A 23,667-nucleotide genomic window follows, 5' to 3' on the forward strand; every position below is an offset into this window, starting at 1 on the left:
TAGTCCTTTGTATTAGCCATAATTTTTTTAATGTATGTAAAATATAATAGATATGCATACATATGCTCAGGCAAATACAACAAAGGTTATGCTGTTTATGGCAATTTACTTGTAGTTAGCTTGTACATTCTTCCTGAAGATGTGGCTCAATTCCTTTGGTGTGTTCCCTCTTCTTTGAACTGCTCAGAAACTCCATTTACCTACCTAGAATCTTCTGTTGAGTTTCAAAAGGAGCTTGTTACCAAAGCTTGTGAAAATCACTGTCACTGTGCAATCTGCTGGGACAGAAAGAAACTAGGTCCTCTTGAGAGGATTACACTCCAGTACAAGATAGAATAAATAAACACCTTAATATCAATATTTCTTAGGAAGACTGTTAGAAGTATAAAAACAGTACTGCTGTTCTAGCTCATTACTTTAAAATAATGACCATCATTTTTCTTCCCTACAACCCTCTGCTCTATTTGCAGTACAGTTTCATGCACTGAAAGAAGCATGAGTTCTCATATTTTATTGTAGTTGTACTATTCCATAATACCCACAGAAGGACCAGAAAGTTAGTGGTGACTCTGGCACACTCTTTAACTAGAGCGATTGACTTTGTTACAGGATATTTGTGTTAGAAAACTTAAATAGATATGAACTTTATAAAGAAAAATTGGAAAACAGATTCTGTTGTATGGAAGTCAATTAGTTGTGATCCAACTTAGGATCTTTTTAGATCATTGCAACTTAAGCTAATATTAAGAATTAAAATGAACCGACCATTACATATACCTTTTAGTGTCTTTGGTTAAATTGAGAAAAGCATTGGCAGTTCAGTTTGCTGGCTCCAGAAAGGAAAGGGTTTTGCAGTCAGACTACTAAATACAGATTTTTGACATACTCATTATGAAAAACTGTATGGGTAAATAATCTGTCTCATGTTTGAGACACCTGAGTTCTATTTCCAGTTCTTCTATAAGTAACCTTGTGTCATGTGTTAGTGGCAAGGGGGAACTTCCTTGGCCTTTAACATAGGTAGCAAGAAGTCTTGTGCAATATTGAAGGACATGAAATTACTTCTCTGAAAGAAATGAGATTTATTATGGCTGGTTTTATGGACTCTTAGCCAAACATATCTTACCACAGAAGAGACACGCTGAGTCTCTGATGTTATATTTCTATTTTCTGTGCCAATTATCAAGCTTCATTCCCTACTGCGGTTATACTGTAATTCTCAAATTAATGGATGAAAAATATGAAGACCATTACAATATTTGACACTGAGGAATTGCTTTGTCTTCAGTGTCATTTTGGGAAACTGAAGAAAGTGCATAAACTTGAAAAGCACACTGATGATAGTGGCTAATGTTGCAGAGTTTTAAGTAGAAGGAAATTTCAAAATATTACCTGTATTTAGGTAGAGGACCTCTTACTATTGCTGCCTAGAATACATTTTAATAAGATCAGTCATGAAAACCCAAATCCACGTGATTGTGTGACCCATTCTGATAGGTACAGAAGCACTTCTGTGCATAGAACAGAACTAGGTTATGAAAACTGCAGATACCAGTCCCTCTAACCAATCAGGGCAGTAGAATTCCTTTCTCTTGATTCGAAGATAACTGGCAAAGTGGGGAGGTACCATTTTAGATATTCATGCTTCTTGCACAGAACCGAAGTTACCTGAGTTTAGTTAATCTTCCAGACTGTCATGTCGCCTTTAAAATGGCAGTTTTGTGCCTTCAGTGGAAGGTGGATATTGTATCCATCCAAACTAGTATTCAGAGTTTCCCCATCCATTAGGCTTATCGGTTCAACTTGCATGGTTTGCTTTCCATCCAAGAGTTTGTTTTGTTGCTGTTGTAGATGTTCTGACGCTTTAGAAGGAGTGATAACTTAGGCTAAAAAAACAGGCCTGATTTTGAGCTACTTGTATTGGTGGCATCTGAAAGTTTAGTGTATGGCTACTTTAGTATTTGCATGTAGAAACTTAGAAGAAAGGGAAACTATGGATCCAGAAGAGGCTTTCTGGCCCTTAGACTTGGAAAGGGATGGAAGTGAATGGAAAGGAATGACTGAACACTTGTCTCTTGGGGCCTCCAGTAATCACAAACTCTCTTAAAAGTAGAGCTGTTTCAGCTGTATCTTGCTTGGAGTTCAGTTTTGTACGCTAGTAGGATTCATATATTGGTTTTGTTTTATTAATTACTACTTTCTGTGTTATTTTTTTCTGGGAATAGGAGGGTGAGGAATAGTTGAAATTTTTAGAAATGAATGATGGCTGCTGGAAGACTGGATGAAGTGCCTGGAAAATGTTTCTAATTATTTAAGAGGCATGTTTCCCTGAGGGAGGCGTTGAAAGCTTGGAGCACTTTCATGGCTGCAGTGACGCATTAAGTATTTTGTGCTGTTACCAAAGGAGTAAAGATATATTTTGTACTATTGGCATTCTGACGTGCTTCCTCTGTGAAATATAACTATAGTAATCATTAGAAGGGAGTATCTGACTTAAGATAAAGGCATTGTCCAGTGAGAGGCAAACAGCTATACTGTTATATATTAATTCATTGATTTGGGCCTTGAGTCTGTTTTGAGGTAAATTAAGAATTAATTTCACAATTGAAGATTTCTGCATGTGTAAGGAGTTGTTGAATATCAAGACAAATAAGAGCAAAGGTAGTATGCTTTGCTTGGATGAGCTAGGACGTGCCTGGTCTAATTACCATGTTTTCCACACCTATAGTGATATTAATTCCCAGCTCCAAGGAAAGACCTTCTATGTGTTTTGTAGCATAGTTAGAATAACTACCTGGGAGAAGTGCATGGTTTTCATGTACATCAAGATACTCAACACATCGTACCCAGTATGTATGCTGGGATTGATTAATACAGCATGAAGACTTTGGAGAAGACTGCTGGGCGGCCTTGGAGACTCCTTGGAGGCCTTCTTTGCAAGGATCCCTTAATCATTAAGGACCATGAATGTCTTTCCCTTCTTATTTCAGAGCATTCCTAGTCAGTTGAAAGTTGTTCTAATTCATATTTTGGTGGGACTGGAGGTGATGTCAAACTATCTCATTGTGTGAACAAAGCTAGTTATTTCTTAGAGGATTAAATAACTGTGCCCCAGTTGAGCACAATGGTCAAAATAGATGTTAGTTTCTTTTCGTAAAGAAGTGAGATTTGTGGGATGGATATATTGTGGGTCTGTGTTCTGCCCTCTCAATAACTCTCGTGACAATCAAACTTTGAGTAGAGGCCTCCAAAGGTGGTTGTATTCTCCAGGCTTTATGCAGATGACTTATGCCAGATAGAAGCAAGAGAACTCTTAGTACTCTACTAGGGGAAAAATTAGAGCATGAATTTTCCTACTAGACTGAATAATCCCAGTGGAAGGAAGGTACTACAACTATTTAACCTCTGGAGATGTTTCAGTCACACTTGTATCCTGACAACAGGAAATACAATTTTAAGATTCTCCGAAATTAGGTTTAATCATTTCCACTTACCACAGAAGACTTGTATTTCTGTTCTGTTGAATGGTGTTACTGTTTGAACACTTGGCTTTGTTGGACTAGTTTTTATTTTGCTCCATGATTTTGGGGTATTAGTTGCATCACTCCAGTAATAGGATTTTGGAGAATGCTGGGTAATGAGATGAGAGGGGTTGTTTTTAAAGCTACTGTTGAATTTCTGTGGATCGTATACAATCTTAGAGCTTTCTGACTTCTGTGATTAATCAAATCTGTTTTTTCTTAAGTAGAAATATGGGAATACTGAATGAGTTTGGGAGGATTTTTTCTTTAATACTGGATTTCTGTTTGTGTTGAATAAACTTCTAGAAACTCTCTTAAATTCCATGTTGATGGCTATTATGTGTCATGCTCATATTATTAAGAAAAGATGCACAGCTTTTTGAGTTCCTAATATTCATATACATAGTATAAAATGATGAATTAATGCAGGAAAATGTTGCATCAGATGCTAGTTTGTGTAAATCTCTGCTAAGATAGGTGTAATGAGTTCTATGTTTAATGAGTTCTCCTGTGAATTGATGGATGTCTATGCAGGCAAGCATATATTCCAATATTCTTGTCTGTCCTTTGTGATACAGATTTAAACTTCATCAAGGAATAATACAAATTTTTTGAATGACCACAAGATTTACACTTACTCCATTTTTTTAATATTAAAAGGCAAATAGATACTTCCAAAATGATTCTCAATACTTCTACATATGCTAATAGGGGTATTTTTTTAGAGAAACAGAGAAAGGTGGTTGTTCAAAGAAACAATGGATACAGAAGGTTTTAACCTAGTTCTGTCTACAGCAGAAATGTTGGATGAGTTGTTTGTATCCAGTTTTCCAAAGCAATAGAAGTATATACACCATTCTTTTCAATGGTCACCTTTTTTTTAATACAACCCTATTTCTGCGTGTGTAGGTGGTTGCTGAACATCCAGATGCTTCAAGTGAGGAGATTGAAGAATTGCTTGAATCGCAGTGGAACATGCTTAGTGAAAAACAGAAAGCTCGCTATAACACAAAGTTTGCCATAGTGACCTCTCCCAAATCTGAAGAAGACTCTGGTAAACGTAAAACTGTGCTAGTGTACTCTAACTAAATTTGATATACATAGTGGTGTTAAACTAAGCACATATTTGAGACCTGTAGGGAAAACAGCTTTCACTGTTTTCCAGTTTTAATTCTTGGTGTTTGTGCCAATAGCAAAGGAATGCCAATGGTTACAATAAACGCAACCCATGAAGTCTACATTTCTTGCTCATTGTTCTGAAAAGTTGTTATATGTAAACCTTTTACTGTTTAGAGATTGCTGATTTCTCATTCTTCTTCTGCCCATAAGCAGCTGCCATTGCATCCACTGCCTGTTATGAGTGGATGGTGGGAAGGGAAGACAAAGTGTTACTACTAGTAAAATTTGAGGTTTTTTTCTATGGAATAGTTAGGAAATGGTTTAAAAACTTTAATCAGTGCTACAGCTTTTCTTCATATATACCTAAAGTATATTACCTCATATCATCATCAACTCAGGCAGTATTCCAATCTTTATTCTGAAATTCTCATCCATTCGGCATTTTATTATGCTGCTCAAAGTTTTTAGGACATTGTACAAGATTGCAAATAGGGTTTTTTTCTCTTTTTTTTTTTTTTGTTGGTCTTGTCTAGCATTTGGTTTTGATAAACAGTCTCAATTATTTTGCAAAATATTTGAGGGGTTTTGGAGTCACTTGAGAAAGAAGGAGGAAGATAGTTTGGCATTTGCATAGACTTTATCAAATTTAACTAGCTATCATTTTTCAAATTTAAATAGCTTTACAGCACTGTAAGAAGACTTATGGAAGTATTAGAAGCCAACAGGTGCTGCTTTGGGCAATGACAAGAATGAGAGGGAGTGTTTGAAAGTTTGTGAGACTTGGAAAAACTTGTATAAACATGGCAGTCAGTTTTGTTAACTATCTGTGTGTGTGTGAAATAACATCATTTTGTGGAAAATTGAAAAGTTTTTAACTTTAAATTTTAAGTGTCAAATATTTGGATATCAGTTTAAAAAAAAACCACATTCTGTATCTCTCAAGGTTCATCATTGAAGAATATTGGAGAGGCCAAACGTAAAGTGTTTCAAGACTCACCTAAAAGGAGATCAAGATCCAGAAGTAATTGAAATTTGTGTTGTGTGCAAATAGTTCATCATTATAAGTAGCTATTGAGTGTATTTTTTTATGTAATCGCCCACGTATCATAATATCTTCATTTTATCTCAGATGTTGTCTTCCTTGACGTTAGAATTTTAATGGATCCCAAATTAAATATCTAAACACTGTAGTACTGAATTTTGTTCACCTTCCTCAGTGTCATATTGCAAGAAATGTAATTGAAATTGTACCTGTACCAGGTGTTTCTAGTACATATATTGTGTACGTTTATAGTTATCTACAGATGAAAACATGTCAGTTCAATCCTTCCCCTACCCAAATCCTCTTATCTTAAACTTGGAAGAATATTGTGGGATTTCTTTTGCTGGCTTTTTGTAAGTAGCAGGTTCTCCTGGAGCCATTTCAGTCTGCTTTGTGGATTCAGAGTCTGATAATAGAATATGTCCTAGATTGTTTAGATAAGAACATTAATTTGAAAATTATCCATATTTTCAAGTTGCTTTATTTTTAATATTTACAGCTATTTGTTCCCACTGGAATAGAGTGCTTGTAGCTGTAGGGCAATTTTCAGTTAACGTATTTGTGCCCCTGGAGCTTGCAATCTTCATACTAATAATACTCTGTAGCTTCATAAACTAGAGAGTACTGGAGAGTGTAATAATGTTGTCATTTCATCCTGATGAAACAGACCACTTCCTAAAACCTTCATCTATCTTTTTGAGGTAGAGTGAGTGCAAACAGTAGCTGAACCTGTGGAAGGGGTATGTAGCTTAGTCACTGACCTTTTGTAATTTAGCAGCTGCTTGAACTTTACAGTGAACAATCATCTAAATATGTAAGTCCCTTGGTTTAAAATGACCAATGTGATTCTGTTCTTAGGATTTTGGTTCACAAAGGAAGGGGATCTTACGGTCTCCTGTAAAATATAAGTAAGCTTGTTAGAGTCTGGAACTGCCATACCAGAAAGAGAGAATTAATCTCTGCGGTTGGTGATATCTTGTCTTTTCCAGAGGCGCCTTAATAGATGTCGCCAGTATCTTCATCTGAATCGTTTGGAGAACTTAAAGGAGACTTAAAAATTCAGTTCAGTGATAAGACACTGTTAAAGTGACAGGAGAGTTAAAGCTGTATAGATCAGTCATGCAGTCTGACGATATGAAACAAGTGTTGGGCAGTAATGTTCAGGTCTTAAACTAGTGCTTATACAGGTAGACTCATCATTCTAAAATAACTTAAGTGTGAAGCAGTTGATTTGGATGTGTTGTAGAGTTAGTCTTCAGCACCAGAAACCAGACCTTAAGCATTAAGAGGTCATCAAACTGTGTTAATGTTTAACCGTGTTTTAAAAATAATGACTGAAAGAAAAGTAACTTAAATAACTAGATCAGTTCAAAATAATTTGAAAGTGGGTTTTAGATTATTTTTCATGTAAGTTTCCCCCATCCCCCATCCCAAGGTAACTTACATGGAAATAAAAGAAACCAAAAAAAGAGGACAAAGGAACCTACAGAAGATTTTGAAGTTCAGGAAGCACCTAGGAAAAGACTCAGGATGGATAAACAGAATAATCGGAAGGTAATTATGTTGTTGGTTTGTTTGGGTTGATTTATAGCAGCACCAATCACATTGCTGTAGTTAAGTTTGTCAGCATTTCCATTTTCAGGATTAAAAATATAACGTCTGATGTCAAACCAAACTGTTGTAAATATTCAGAGATACATGTGAGCTTATCGCTGTGGGTTTTTTTTTTTTTCCTTTGGTTTCGAGGATGGAGGTATGACAAGTAGCACTTAAACTGTGGCAAAAATGTATGCTGAGAAAATCTGTTTCCCAAAGGAATGTGCAGAGGCATGACCTTTCCATGTTGTCATGCTTTATAGTTCATTTTCTTTCCTCCTGAATTGGAGTTCAGAGATGTAGAAAAGAATGAAAAAAGAAATAATCTTTATAGTTAATATTTAATTTAGACAAAAGTTGGGGTAGAGAGGAAAGCATGTAAAACAAACCAGAACAGCTACTTTTCAAGAACTGGAAGCCTATAGAACATTTTAGTGACATGCTGACCCATTTCTTAAATTAGGAAACTGCAGTAAATATTACAGTATATTTATTGCACAAATCACAGGCTCCTTTTCTGTTTAGCTTGCTTGTGAGAATGAGAATTTTCCTTATGTAGGTCACTAAAACTATGTATGGAGACAGCCCACATCTTGTAGAGATTTAAGCGTAGGTTTATTTAGTCATGCTTGTAGACCAGTGAACTTCATGGGTTTTACTTGTGTGAAAAGCTTAGTTCACAAGTGTTTTCAGATACGTTATTACAGTATCATACTCTAGTGTGTTGCAGACCTCATCTCAGGACTTTAGTGGTACAGTGATTAAATGAAACAACCTAATACAAGGAAAGGCAGTGGATTTATTTTTTAAATTAATTGTGGAGGTCTCATTTGTAGATTATCTGTTTGGTAGGCTGGTTATATTAGTACCTCTGTTGATATTGTGGATATTCAAACAACTTGTCTAGAATTCAATATAAAAAATAAATGGAATTTTACATAGCCAGACTTAATGAGCTTATTAGCAAGAGACAAAGATAATTCATAGAGAAATGTTACCTTTGCAGATAGAAGGGCAAAAACCGGTTTTTGCACTTCTTGCTCTAATGGGTTAGTCATTGAATATTTGTCTTAACGTTCTAGGAGAAGTTTTTGGACCCTTTTTAGATTTGTCTAAATCCGTAGAATGGGCATGTCTAGATGTATCAATTAACTAAGTTTACTTATTGTAATTAATTCCTGCTATGAAGTCCGTGTTTTGACTGTCCCTAAAGTTACTTCTTTACTGCCCCACCAGCATTCATACACTACAGTTAGCCTACATTATCACAAGTAGAATGAAAGGTAGTTGCAGTATAGTTCATACAAAGGAGGTTTTGGTGTCTTTGATGCTGTGATACAGATGTGAATATTAACAGGAAAATAAATAAGTGAGATGAATTATTCCCATGAGATACATACCACTAATAGCACTGACTTAGTAATGCACATTTAGAAAGTGTCCTCTATCTGATCCATTTATCAGAGCTAGTTAAGAGAATCTGGGGTGTGTAAACATTAGGTAATTTGGAAGCTCTAAATGCATGTAGCAGTGTTTGTGCTTCTGTCCACAGAAGGGTCAGATATCGTAGAATGGTTGCTTTGCAGTTTCTTTTATGAATTATCTCTTAGTCTTTTTCCTGCCTTCACCAGCCCAAGAGCACTTCTAGCTGTATATGCTGCTGCTTAGTAAAAGATCTAGTGAATGACAGTGAAAATGTCTATGTAGCGATTCAAAAAAGCAAACATTAACCATACACCTTCCTTGTGCTATTCCCAGTTTACCTGCAGGCTTTTGTTACAATCGTCTTGGATAGGAGGAGTTTTAATGACTTTTTTTAATGACGTTTTACTTCTTGCCTGAGAGTTGTGCATTATCCTCTCCTTTTTGTCCTTAATTCTTATTTATAAAATCTGAATGTTTTCACACAAAGTAACTAAGTTACCTATATGGAAGTTTTGAAAAACTAATTTGTTCGTTGGTACTTTCATGATGTATATAAAATGCACATTAACAAAATGAGGGTTTTGTAAAGTATGCTTTAAATTTAAGAGTGAACTATACTGTACATTTTCTTTCATTTTTACACAGAATTGTAACAGTAACCTTACAAAACTGATATTGGGAGCCTCTGGTGGTATTAGTCGTAGGGTGTCTTAATCTTCTGAGAAGTCAGTAAAAGCACAGTGTAGCACATCTGTAGTACAGTAGCCATTTGTATATATTTTTATGAAGGAAACCAGTTCTCTGGCCTTTGAGGTGTTCACCCGTACATCTTTTGTAAAACTGAATGGCAGGTGAAGAATGCGAAAAAGTATGTAAAACCTTCTGTTCGGTAGAATTGTTCTTACTGATTAGGTGAGCATTTGTCAGGGTTAAGCATTCTTGGCTACAATGTTAGTGACTTATTACTTGAATGAATTTGTAACATACAAAAAGAAGAAAAATAGTGTCATGTGTAAGGAACAGTGTCTAATTTTGACAAAGCTTTGACAAAAACTTCCCCAGTTTTTGGCCTAAACTTTTAATGATAAATTCTCAATCTGGAGCAAGTTTGTTGTTTATGCTCCCCTGAAAATAGAGTTTTTATTTTGGAAATGCTGAAACAATCTTAACGATAGTAATTTTAAAAATGGCACTGCTATAAGTTGTGGAGTTGAAAGCAAGCCTCTCTGAGACTTAAAATTCTGCACAGGGTTTATTCTCAAATTTATATACTAATTCTGCAGTTTACCTTTAATAATGAAAGGTTTCAATTTGACCAGTTTAGACAAAGAATAGTAAGGATAATTTACATGTTTCATGTTCATTTAGAGCTCCCCTTTTTGATATGCTGAATTTGGGATGGATAAGTGGGATGCTGGAATACTGTGTTCTTTAATTTTTCTCATTTGTTTATGGGTTTGTACCCTGTGCTGTAAATGAGTTTTAAAAATCACTTAAATGGGGCTAGCTTAACTACATTACCATTCAGATATTTGTAAAGACACTTTCTTTTTAATAACATAAATCCAGAAGTAATTGCCAGTTTTATCCAACCACTCATAAATTAGGAGTTTTTTTATTTTTTCATATTTTTTTTTGTGACAGAGGGAGACAAGCAATGACAAAACAGCAAAAACAAACTCTTCTAAGGTCACAGAAACCTCCTCTTCACAAAAGAACCAGTCAGGTAATGTGGTCAGAATAAGTTTTAATGTAACTTTTACAATTAAATAATTTTAAAATAAACAGGTTGTCTGAGGCAGCCGGCTAAATTTTGCTGACGCAATAACCAGTTACAGCCACTATGCCACAGATGGGGGGGGGAGCATGCCCTCTTCCTTCACTACCACCATTTTGCAACATTATACTTGACTGAAATTGTGTATTGCTGATTTAGAGCAGCAGTTCGCAAGTTCACCATTTGATGGCACCAAATTAAAGCTATTGCCCTGTGATCTTGGCGAGCAGTGATAAAAATCCTACTGCTCCAATTTGTCATTGTGCATTAGCCCCATAAAACAAGTGCAGTGACCATCAATGTAATCAGTTACTATGTGATTTTAGCCCTTTTAAATGATGCTTGATGGGAGGCAGTGTGGAGTGCGAGAGGGAATTCTAAATAACCTTGGACCAAAATCCGAAAGTCAGACTTGTTAATGATGCTCAAGTTTAAGGTAAATTCTGTAAGAGCATGTCTCTAGGTGTTATAATGATATGCCAAAGATGAGTAAGCTTCAGCAAGTTCTGCGCAATGTAGAAGTGGTGATGTGCCATAGATAATGTCTGGTACCTGGCTCCTGTATATAAACTTTCTTTTAACAAAGTGTTAGTGGTACTCAGTGATGAAATCACGTAGGCCTTCTAATGTTTATCTGAGGAGATAACTGTTAACCTCTGCTTTAAAGAGGTCCTAAATCACAAGATGTTTTGATTTTAATAGCAATGAGCCAAAAAAAAAATTGGGAAAACATTTTCTAGCCATTTGTAGTACATATCTGATTAACAGAAACCTCTTGATTTTTAAAATCAAGCCAAAACACATGGTTTCAGAAACTTACTTCGTGTTCTCTCAGCCCTATATAGGTGCCCAGAAGACCTACCTAAATCATTCCTTCCTTTATTGAAGGAATATTTTAAATGGCTTCAGGGAGATAACGTTTTAAAGTTCCAAACTTCACTTTGTAAACCAAAATTATTTTACAGCAACGAAAAATCTGTCTGATGCATGTAAACCTCTGAAGAAGCGAAATCGGGCTTCAGCAGCAGAATCTTCAACTCTTGCTTTTAACAAGAGTTCATCTCCTTCAGCTTCCTTAACTGAGAATGAGGTAAAAAAAAAGTGGTGTTTGCACACAGCCATTTAATTACAAAAATTTTCAGGTGTGAATCTTGTTTAAAAACAAAAATCAAAGGCGAATCCTCTAACGTTGGTGCTCTAGACAAGTTACAGTTTTGGCCTCTGTGAAACCTGTTAATGTGTGCATTGCAAATTCATTTATTGTAATACGAACGTCTGATTTGGGGACGTCGAGATATTATTGTGGTTTTTAATGTATTTACCAACAAAGTTTTAGAATTGTAACCTTCTATTAGAGGCAAAGTAAAATGCCAGTGTGTTCTGTATTTTCTTCTACAGACTTTATGTAAGTGTACTACATTAGTTACATAATGTAACTCAATATTGTCATGTTGCCATAGCTTTTATATTGAAGCAAGTTTCCTAATCCTCTCTGTGATCTAGAACTGGACAGTTTTCTGAGCAGAGCCCCTTTAAGCTCAAATTAGTTTTCAGGCTGTTTAAGTGCTATTTCTCTGTGATGCAAATAGCTTCATCCCCAGTAGAGTTAAACAGGCAGTGCAGAATGTATCTTTTTGATACTTACTAATCATAGTCATAGCTCTGCATATTTGGAACTGTAATTCTTCTCGATTGACATACAATAAATGAAATGTATGTACCAAAAGTGTATTCATACAATCCATTAAACCATCCCCAAGTCATCTACACTATTAAAACCAATCAGCCAAAGAGTGGCAGCATGAGGGTGAAGTATGCATGCTGTTTTGCAGGTGGATTCAGAAATGTAGCTGGTAGGATTTAGTAAAATATCCATAGACAAACAGCTTCAAGCAGTTTGTATTACAAAAGCTGTAGAGAAAATACTTGCCTGCTAACAAGGGAGTAGGGCTTCCAGCTATCCTAGAGACTCTTTCATCTCCCCTAACAAACGCATGAGGTGCTTAGACACTATAATGAATGCAGTTAAAATATCTAGACAATGTTCAGTAAATGATTTACCTTTGGGTGGGGAAAAAAGATTGCATGTTAATGGCTGTATATCTTACTGTAAGTGGAAAAATATTTTAACAAAAAAAACCCAAAAATTCTCCCTCCTGTACCCCAATAAAACAAGCAAAGGTAGTCCCACAGGAAATAGTGTCCATAGCAGCAGTCAAGTAAAGTAATGCTTGTTCCCATTTTGTTCTCTCAATTGAGAGACTCCCATCTATTGGTTTACCAGCTTCTGCTGCTTTGGGTTTACTGCTGGGACTTGCGGTGTAATGGTTGGTTGTATTTGGGACCATCTATTCAGCGAGACCATTTTAAGGAGCATACTGTCTTTTTGGCTCTAAATATGCATCTCTAAATATTGTAATTTCAGGAGAAAGATTCTTCTATTTCTAGATACTGTGTTTATAAAATGAAATCTCCAGAAATCTTTCTCAACAAAAGGCTCGTTTTTGTAGGATTTTGGGTTGTGACTCAACAGTTCACATGTAAAAAAGGATATGGTTATATAGGTTAGGATGGAAATTTTAAAACTTAGCTCTTAATTTACTCAGCTACTGCTAAACAGCAAAAGATGTGAGAAAAATTGACATCATGCACTGCTCACAGAACACAGATACACAAACTAGAAAGTGAATTGTTTTTGAGGGTTTAAAAGGTTTTAAAATATTTAAAATACCAAAACAATCCCAGTCAACATAACAGAAGATACACCTTGTCAAATAAGAGATTTTGAGGGGCTGGGTGCAGGGGGGAGTAGATTCTTGGGCTAAATCCTTAGATGGTTTAAAGCTACACTGACTTGAACTTGTACCAACTAAGGATTGGACCCAGTTTGTTTTCTATGATACTAGATATATTTTGCCTTTAAATAAAACAAAGATGTCAGTCATGTGTTTCTGAACTTACTATTAATCTATTCTACAAAACAAGGAAAGATACAAATTTTGGATTGTGTGGGTGGCTTCTTTCCCTTTTGTATTATTATTTAGCACTTGTCTAAATATGTGTGTGCCCTGAGAGCGTTCATCCAGAGAGAAACCTTCTTCAGAGTGTTAAGGGAAAGAGTTTAAAAAATAAAAACAATCATGCAATGATGAAAGCATTGCACAGCTAGTTGAATAGGATGTTAATTCTTCTCAACATTAAATACATTTCCTGATTAACTTTTATATTTCTGTGTTCACTATAATACTTCTAAATGTTGGCTTAGATGCTCTCTCAACAAAGATAGAAAAAATTCTGCATACTCCACAAGCACATACACCTCCACAAGCAATACTAAGTGGATTCTAGTCTTTTTTCCTCCTTTCTTTTTCCCCCACACTATTTGTGGACAGCTGGTTCCAGAATGGAACCTGGAGACGACTGTTATTTGTCAAGGACTGTTGCTAGCTACACACCTCTTAAATGTCAGTCCATTGCAACTAAGTTATAGGAAGGGTGTGCTCAGTTTTTTCTTGTTTGAAAGATGCATCTTATTTGACATTTTTAAAAAATATTTTGGATGCTTTTTGTTGTTACTGGGGGTATTTTTTTTAATGGGGTTTACTTGAAATATTATCAATTTAGTTGAGGCCAAATTTTAAATTGATAAGTTATTCTGGGTATGTAATTTACAGGGAGAGAGACAGGGGTGGGGGTGTGGACTTCTGCCTTAAGAACAAACAGTAGACCTGACCTGTCAGAGATTAAAAGGTAGGCTTTCACTCCCTTCAAAAAATTGGGCTTTGAAGTTGTTTTAAGATGGATGGACAGAAGCAGTAAGGTGTTCATACATGAATAAATAAATTTCATACCTGCATTTAATCTTGAAACAAAATAGTTAATTTTTCTTCTAGGCACTTGACATCAGTAGTCATTTCCTCCAGTACTTCATGTGAAATATGATTTTGTTTAAAATCAAATTCTTAATGAGCAACTGATAGACCAGACGTGAGAAAGATACTCAACACTTCAGAGTCTGCAAAAGCTCATAGTAGTTTTTTACTGCCTATGTAAGACTTGGTGTAACCATCCAAAAGCTCATGATATTTGCAAGAAGAGACACAGTTGGTGTATTCTCATTTCTTTTTTTACCTTGGCCCTCCACCCCCCAATAATGTAGTAGGTGCCAGTAGAGTGTAACCAGTATTTTTTTTAATAAATAAAAAAGGCTTTACATTACCATTACTGCTGGATTGTTGGCACACTTTGTGTGTTTGCGTGAAACATATCTGCTTTAGCTTTTCAATTTCTGTGGTTATTGGCTGGCTTCATTAAATTGGATGGATTTATTGACAGCAGATAAGTGTCATAGTATCCTGCAGAGTCTAGATACTACTTCTGAACTTTGTCAAAGAAACTGTAATTTTTTTTTCTAAGAGAGGACAAAATAAAGACCATGTAATACTCTTAAATTCTTAGCTAGCCGATCATTCATCATATCCTCATGAAGTATGAGCTGACCAGCAGATGGCAGTTTAAAGAAGCCTGTGAAAGATTTTGAAGGTGTTGCTTTTATCGTAAGTTCCTTGTATCTTCCCTAGAGGGAATTCTTTCTTCTTTCTATAACATGCAGTGTCAAAACAAGTTCAGTTGCTGGTTATAACTACAATTCTTGTGTTTATAAGGCCTAATAATGCAAGTTATAATAATGCAAGCCTTAAGCTTTGCTCTTTTTCTGCATATTAAACGGTATGGTTTTTTTTCTCATTACCAATTTGACGCAGATTTTTTTTACCTGCATTTTTTAATGGGTATTAGCATGTATACACAATGGAGAAAACACATACCATTCTTAAAAGGTAAGGTATTTGATTGAGAAGGCAGTCATGAGACATGTACAACTTGGAACTAAAAAAGTACATCAGCTCCATTTATCGACCCTGGAGTTTAGTTGTCCTACAGTATACAACTAAAATATTCTAGGCACACTTATTGCAGGTAAAAATAACTGTCTTTGAGATCCCAAGAACAGGAAGGAAGAAAGGAATTCATGTTATTTTAAACAAACTACTGCCCTAAAAAAAAAAAAACCAACCAAAAACAAAACAAAAAAAAAACCACACCAAAAAAACCACAACAGTTGGAGCTAACCTTGCAGGTTGTTAAAGAAAATCAGTGTGCTTCTAGCATTTCATTCTAGCTTCCTTGGAAGATAATTTTCTCTTCAAAACAATACTTAAGGATAATTTAATATATAGCGCCACTTGAAACCCTCTTCCTTAGCAGACAGTTGTTTCCTGTGTTTGTTTCTGTATGCCTATAGACTATTTTTTTTCCTGTTTCAAAGCACCAGTAAGCAGTCAGGGGTACGTTTTTGTGGAACACGCAAGTAATTGGACTTGTTTCTTGCTAAACCTCTGCTAAAGCCTCTAGCAATTGAAATGACCTGCATCACCCACCAGATCATACAGTTTTGTTATGATGCTTCTATTTCCACATGGAAAAAAGTTCTAGGCTTGACTCTTGTTCTTTGGCAGCACGTTCTGTGTAGAAAATTTAAGTTTCTTATGTAATTATTCTCATCTTGTGTATTACTTAGGCTTCAGAGTGCAGAGAATCTGTTTACTGAATGTTTACATGATGTAGATTTTTATTCCACATCCCCTACCAAAGTATCATGAGTATCTGTAGGCAATTTTATAATGTTTTAAAATGTTCTCACAGAGTTTTAATTAACTTTCAAGGCAAATTCAGAAATGCATAATATCCTTATCTGAAACGTCTAACTCCTGCTAATAATAAAAATGAAACTTTTCCCAGGCCGTCTTTTTTGCTATTATAGTACTGTGTACACTTGTGGCACCGCATACTTAAAGAATTTATCTAGTCTAGCAGTATGGGCCAAAATATCATTCTTCATTCAGTTCAGGAATTCTTATACTGAAATAAAGGAAATGTTAACTGTAACTCAATTGGCTCTGTCAGTTTTTCTGTCTCCGTGTGGCTGCACGATAGATTGTCTTTTGAATACAATCTGATCTGTTGTTTGTATGTTGCTTATTGACTTACTCTTATATAAGTTGTGCTTAGATTAAAAAAAACCCAACTCTCTAGCCGCTGAGGTTTTGTTAATAAGAAAAAAAAAAATGCAGTTGGGGTTTGTCTGTGAAAAGACTAAAAGAGTTTGCTTATCAGAACATGCATACTCCAAGCTTTCTAAAGAAAGATCTTAAGAGCCAGACCAGACCACTTCCTCCTGGATGACTGTGGTATAGCAATCACTGAATCTAAAGTCATATCAGGAAGTCTTGAGCTTGTAGCAGTGTCCTTAGTAGAACTGAATAGCCATCAGCATTCAGAAGTCATGGAAACATGCTTCTAAAATGCTTATTAAACGATGCAATGTATCTGTTAAAGATAGCAGGTGACCTGAGAGAGGATGCCACTTAAGCCAGTGAGTGTCTTAAGACAACTCTGAAAGAGTGGTAGGTCGCTCTTTGTGGGCCCTTTCTTTTATGGATCCTGCTGATCCTGCTGTGGAGGTGACTTGCCTGCCAAACAAAAAAGCAGAAGGAAATAATTTTCTGCCATGCTTTGTTTTCCTTTTATATACCCCTAGCTTTAAAATAAGTATACATAGTGGATTTTTCCATTTGATGTTCTATAGCCAGGATTATAAAACAAGAGATGCTCAAGGAAAACAAGGGGAAGCAGGAGGGTTAACTTTTTTGGCTCTGGAAAAAATTGCCCTTTAGTTGCTTTTATAACTGCTTAAGCACAACGTGACAGAAGAACACTGTTGTCTTGAATATGACTAAAACCAAAGCTTTTATTGTTCATGCTTAAGAAGTGCTGTTAAGCAAGCGTATATGAGTAATATAAGAAGTGGTTTTTATAAGACTGAATGAGTTGTTAAATTGAGTTTTCTGAGGAAGAAATTTTTTTTCATTAAAATTGCACTTTGTTAGCTAGAAAAGCCTGAAAAGTTGTGCGAATGGTGGAGTAGTAACTATTGGAGCCCATTCCAGCGTGGGCACCATAGATGCATAAATGTTAGCAACTTTTTCACTCAATATTTCCAAATTTGTTTTGAACCTTCAAACACTGAGCAGGGAAAGCTTGTCTGAATTGGACCTAGGAGAGGAGAAGTCCTAGTGAAGCTGATAAGCACCGAAGTGTGAGTGTTGTTCACTTTGCAATTGCTAACACACAGTGAATAGTATTTGAAACTTGCTTCTGCTCCATGAGGCATGAGTTTTGCCTTAACAACTACTGATGCTCTAGTCCTTTAGCCAGGAGGGAAAAAAACCAGACACCCACCCACCCCCACCCCCGATAACATTGAGCCAGCAAAGATGCTTTTATAGATCATCTTTTAAAAATGAAGACTTAAACCTAAAACAAAAAGCACGTTTAATAGCCAGGCCAACAGCTGATCAAGGGCCATTCTTGACAAGGAGTACGGTTGCATTTTTATGTTCTTACTGTGGTAACTTCTTAAATTCTCAGGCTGCAGATTGGATGAGTACAGCCATTTATTTTCAGACCTAGAATTTCTGAACCTCTTTTTCCTTGGAATTACAGTGTAATGGTTTTGCTGGCTCTGATATTTACTGTTTGATTTTGGAGCTGTCTGAAAGGAAGTAGGAAATTTTAAATGGAAAAAAAATTTGTTTTCCTTGAGTGGGTGAATGGATGGAGCGAATGTCCACATAAGTATCTCGCTTCCTCCTCACCAGCTTCTTTGAAACGCAGCATCGTTTGAATTTTTAAATTCCAGGCTATCCTTTCTTGTATCATGTATCAGTATGATTGGGTGCCAACTGAGAATATGCCAGTACCTATCTTTTTTGGTGTTGTTTTTTTTTTTTAATGAATTTTCAACCATCCAGACGTGGAACTAACGATACCATTTGTAAAGTTCATCCACGTGATTCTAGAAATATGCAAGCTGAGTGCATACCAGCTTACATCCAACTTTTTTTTTTTTTTTTTTTTTTTTTTTTTTTAAAAAAAAGCCAGAGGGAATGAAGACTTGGCTCGCATTTCTGCTGAGGTGCGTGGCTGAGACTGGAATCAGGTACCTGGTTGCAAAAACTGCTTAAAAGTTGTTGTAGACTTGAACTCAACATGTAGATGTACTGAATGGTGTGAAAAATGTTTCTGTATGCTAGTGCTTATCCTTTCACCTTTGAATGCTGTAATTGATGGTGCAGTCAACTATGCAGTTAACTGAAACCCAGTGTTGCAGCTGAGGAAAGTGTTGCAGTAGGAAAAACATTTGAGAAATTATTTTTGTACGCAATGCTTCTGTCAAATCATCTTCCTGCCCCTCCTTAATCTTTTTAGAGAGCTTCAATCAAAAGGCAAAATCAAGAATGTAAACATGGAAACTCACAGAATGAACATAACTGACTTGATCTAATTTGTTTTAATACTCTAGTGTCTTAAGTCTTATTTTAAATGTACGGAGTTGCACACATTTCCTCCTCTTTTCTTAGCCTGCCCAGCAGTCTCCATCAAAAACAAGTTCTTATTTACTCAATGTAATCGTGAGAGGGAAACTCCATTATTCCACAAACAGTCCTTGCATCTGTATGCACATTGTATATCCCTTTTGCACAGAACCAGGAAAAGTAGTTCAGGAAGCAGTAAAAAAAAGTAAAGCTCATCTTTATATTTAGCAATTAAACAATTACCCAGTATTCAGTGGTGGTTGCTGCTGTAATCTGGCTTTATACATCAAATATTTCAGTATACAAAGCATCTTCATTCAGTTAAGAATTAATGCTGACCATTGCTTTTTATAAGCATTCTTATATAGTCTTTCTAAAAATAGGTCAATATTTGTCTGAAAGAATCCATTAAATACTTCTTTTGGTTATTGTGAACAGGGAATTCTAGCATATACAAAAGGCTCAGTTCAAAAGAAAATTAAAAATTCTTTGGAGATACAAGGTCTTGATATTCTGACTCCTGTACCATTGTGGATCTGAGTAACTATTGCCAAAAAAAAGTTAAAGTAGTATAAAATGCATGATCAAAATACCTTGAGATGAGTAGACCCAATTCTTAAACTAATTACACATTGCCACAATTTGTATCTTGTCACAGGTAAAAATATAATACAAAACCCGAAGAATTTGCAGAGATGCCAAAATTTTGTCCGAGTTTGACTCAATAACAAGTATTTTTCCAATAACAAAGCTGTAGAGAACTTGGAAAAATGCAGTCACGTGTCCTTACATGTTCTCTTCAAGTCTTACGTGTGTGAGTACTGAATAATAACTGATACATGTGGGAAAGGAAGGATTGTCTTGGGAATCTGACTGTAAATGTGTCGCTTCTGGCCCAGTCCAAATGAAGAGCAAAGCTCCTCGTGATTTGGTTTTTAGGCCAGTTTTTTTCCCTTTCACTTATGTACACAGTTTCCAGTAAAAAGAGCTGAATTTGATTTCTGAAATGCCACCTGATTGCTCAGTGTTCAGGCAGTGCAGAGTGAAAGCCTCTACAGGCGAGTCCTTGCAAAACAATGTTGACGTTCAATAATTGAAGGAAATGGGAAGGAAAGCCTGACCGATGTGCAAAATGTAAAGTTTGATGGTGATGATACCCTTCTTCTGCTGAAGTTAGTATCTTCTGTGTTGCAGCACTGGTAATTGCTAATGAAAAGTGGAGGTGATTATAGAGTTTGGGTATAATTTCATTGCAGAAACTTGTCACTTGCTATAAATCTGAAGTGAACAGTCTTGCCTTTTTTTTCCCCTAAATTTGCACTCTTAAAAATAGTACTTTGTCTTTATGAGAAAGAAGAAATTACTCAAAATGTAAAACAGAATAAAGTAGCAAACCGGCAATCACTACAAATTGCGAATTAGTTTTGCCACTAATCTAAATGTTGATTACTTTGAACCTTGGCCTCAATATCAGAAGAGTTAATTACATGCAATTTAGTTTGCTAAGGAGATTATATCACAAAAGTAAGGACAAGACAGGCACTGGCATGATCACAAGGGAAGGATTACGTTTGTAACTTAACAATTAAAGAAAAAAGCCCCCCAAAACCTGTGCTGATTTTTATTGAATGCTGTGATTTGGGCACTTGTATGTCAACTATTAGACCTTCCATTATGGAAAGTTGTGGTTACAAACCACAAAAGCATTATGTTTAATTTTAGAGGTGGCTGTGTTTGACGTCAGCACGAACTGATTTCCAGCGATCATCTTGTAAATCATCTTTAGTTAGTGACTGTTTCAATCTAAAGGTATTTTTATTGCGAAACTCAACTGTCCCCTTGGTGAATCAGAACCTGTTAGTGCCGCTGCAGCTTGCTTGGGGTACAAATATAGTTTTCTCAACCATCTCATGCTTGAGTTGTCATTAGGTTGTAAGTCCTCTCTTTAGAAATGTTATACAAAGGTTGTTTCAGCTGCTTCTACACAGGCCCGAAGGGACAGACTCATTTTACTTCCTTGATAGTTCCATTGACTATTCTGGGATAACTTCAGGAGCTGAGGTGTTGAATTCTGTCTCTCTTTATAGGGAGAGCTTTCCCAAAAGATGGTTATATAGAACAGGGATTATTTGCAAAGGGAGATGGCTGGTAGAGAGTATTTCGCCTTCTGCAAGATACAAATAAAATTAGATTAGGTGAAACTCTTGAATTATCCTGAAGAAATGCTTCCCTCTCTTATAAGAGGCAATCTGCTTGCCTCCCCCTTTATTAGCCCCCTAAAATTGGCCAGTATGAAAACTCAGATGTTGGCGGAGTGGGTGCGAGCTGTGCGTGAGTTACATGTAATGTGGCTGTTGGATGTGATGGCTAAACCTTTGGTCATGCTAGCAGGGATCAAGAGATGCGTTCTGCAGCAGCAGCCCGCATCAGGCAATAAAAGTATAGCGCTGAGCTGCTTGTGAATGTATTGATTCTTCGGAGTTGCAACAGCCGTGAGCAGGTATCCAGGCCTGTCTGTATAGTGCAAAACTGATGGTTAATAGAGCATTTGATTTGTGAAGTGCGTAAGGCTCCTGACAGCCATAAAGGAGAGAGATCTTGAAAGATACTCTCAGTCTGGTAGCCATACGGTTGATGCACTAAAGGTATTTTGTTCATGCTATGTGTGTTGGTATTCATGCTTGAAATCCGGCATTAATCTATAGGTGGGTGTAAATTGCCAAGTTTGATCTTGAATGAGCTGATAGAATTTGGGTTTTGTGGTTGCATTTCTGATGCAGAGTTTGATTCTTGCCAGCTCTGCTCCTTTTTGGCTCAGTAACTGCTTAATTTAAATGAAGGCCTGGTGCATTAATTCTGAGGCAGTAAAATCTCAGTGCTGTAGGAAAATGGCCATCAGCCTATGGTTCCCAAATGGCTGGGGTTTTGTGACCTGTATCTAGGGGATTTCTGAAAAACTGTCATCTGCCAATAGGATTACCTTTCCGTATAGAGGTTGACATCCTTCCTTTGAACGTTTTACAAGTATATAAGCCAAAGAGAAGCTAGGAAACCATTGCTTTGAAACAAATCTTAATCTCTTGTGACTGAATATAATTGTCACTGGATGTGTTCTGTTTCTCTGCTCTGCCTTCAAAAGTAGTGAGCTGGGGTAAGAGGAGTGCTTTCCTCATGGGCAAGACTATATAGCTTTTGCTGCTGGAAAGAAGACTATCTTAACTCTTAAGGTGTGCTGCAGAAATGGTTTTTCTCGGGGGTTTAGGTGTATTTTATGGTGTGGGGAGAAGATGGGGGACAATCATAGTGTCAGGTTAACATAAGACTGCTTGTTTTGTTTACAACATAAAGAGTATTTCTTTTAAAGTGTAAAAGAAATACAGATATAAGACCTTCTAGCTTGGTTTTTTTTCTTTTTTTCTTTTCTAAATGTGACTAATTTTGGCTAGTTGAAACAGGAACATAATGAGGTACTAAAAATCTTAGAGCAGTGCATTGTTTATACTAATTAATGTTTCTGTGGGAATAGTTTAAAGAGAAATAAGCATGAGTGTAAGTTTATTTAAACTGTAAGGGAAAATGTTTTTGTGTTTTTGCCAAACTCCCATGCTACCTTTATCTGCCCCTTCTCAGCAAGAACTGGCTGCTTCTGGCCGTGCACTCAGGTTGCGTTTGCAGTTTACTATTTCACAGCTCCTTCCAGGGGACAGAGATCCTGGTGCCTGAACAAAGCAATGATTTTACATGCGGTTTCTTATAAACACTTCTAAAATGGTCGGGCAGAATCTCCAAATCACTCCAGTTGTAGAAATATTCATAGGTGAAGTGTAGGTACGAATCACCTTGATAGTATGCGTTTGCACGGAGGAAATGTATTTATACCCTTGCGAGTAATCTGGGGGGAAAACAAACAAACAAACAACCAGCAACTGTCAATCTGATCCAATTTACAAAATATTTTTAGACACGGTCAAGGAAAGCAAATGTTAAATGAAGGAATGCGAGTTAGCTGGCAACAGTGGTGAGAAGTAATTGCTCAAAAACAGTGTTTCTAAAGGGATTTTATAAAGACTAATGCTAGGCCTCGTTTGGCTTTACGTTTTTCTCTCTGATTTCAAAATAAATCTCTTCTAATAAATTTGCACATTACAAGAAGATTGGCTGATAGGGAGGTTGCACGTAGCTGTCTCCATTACTTGGTAAACTGGGCTATTTTTAATAAATTGTGTTTTATTATAGACAAATACATGATCGTATGTCTGAAAACAGAAGGCAAATTCTTCATGTAAAGCGGGGTATCTGCATCCTGGCAAATGGCTATTGGCAAAATGATCCCTTGAGTACCGCAGCAATTTACAGTGACTGTCAGCACTGTATTGAAAAGACTTAGGGAGATCCTTACACAGCAGAACAGAAGTGGTGAAGAAGAGCAGCATGTTGGTTTGCTTTGGATATTGTACTTATGAGACTTGTAATGGGCTATTGTCTCCAGTTCTCATGCCTGATTTTTCAACAACCTTTTTAAAGTACAGATACGGTTTAGAGAAAACCCACCAAAATTCTATTGATGCAGGAAAAAGTTCCTTAGGGAGAAAATTAGAGAGCGTTCTGGTTTACCAAAAAGGATTGAAACAGGCTTAATTGCAGCATGCTTCCGCAGGAGGAAAGTGTCTAGTTCCAAAGAACTTCTAATATAGCTGAAATACCTGGAGAAAGCATCATCAACTGTGAGTTGCATTTAGACAACTCAAAAGG

General features: G+C 36.3%; 1 protein-coding gene across 6 annotated transcripts in view; it reads left to right on the forward strand.

The window, feature by feature from the left end:
* The window catches only part of NSD2 (nuclear receptor binding SET domain protein 2), a 75,668-nt gene that overhangs the window by 37,136 nt on the left and 14,865 nt on the right, over positions 1-23,667 (forward strand). For 3 of the 6 annotated variants that reach the window (XM_074865580.1, XM_074865583.1, XM_074865581.1), the window contains 5 exons: positions 4,431-4,575; positions 5,584-5,661; positions 7,118-7,236; positions 10,348-10,429; positions 11,446-11,570. In XM_074865580.1, the coding sequence (XP_074721681.1) occupies positions 4,431-4,575; positions 5,584-5,661; positions 7,118-7,236; positions 10,348-10,429; positions 11,446-11,570 (549 nt within the window). Of the gene's footprint in view, positions 1-4,430; positions 4,576-5,583; positions 5,662-7,117; positions 7,237-10,347; positions 10,430-11,315; positions 16,427-23,667 lie in introns of those variants that run through there. The other 3 variants (XR_012628619.1, XM_074865585.1, XM_074865584.1) reach the window with 3 other exon arrangements.

The sequence above is a fragment of the Strix uralensis genome, chromosome 4, assembly GCF_047716275.1.
Source record: "Strix uralensis isolate ZFMK-TIS-50842 chromosome 4, bStrUra1, whole genome shotgun sequence".
In the NCBI taxonomy this organism is placed as follows: Eukaryota; Metazoa; Chordata; class Aves; order Strigiformes; family Strigidae; genus Strix; species Strix uralensis.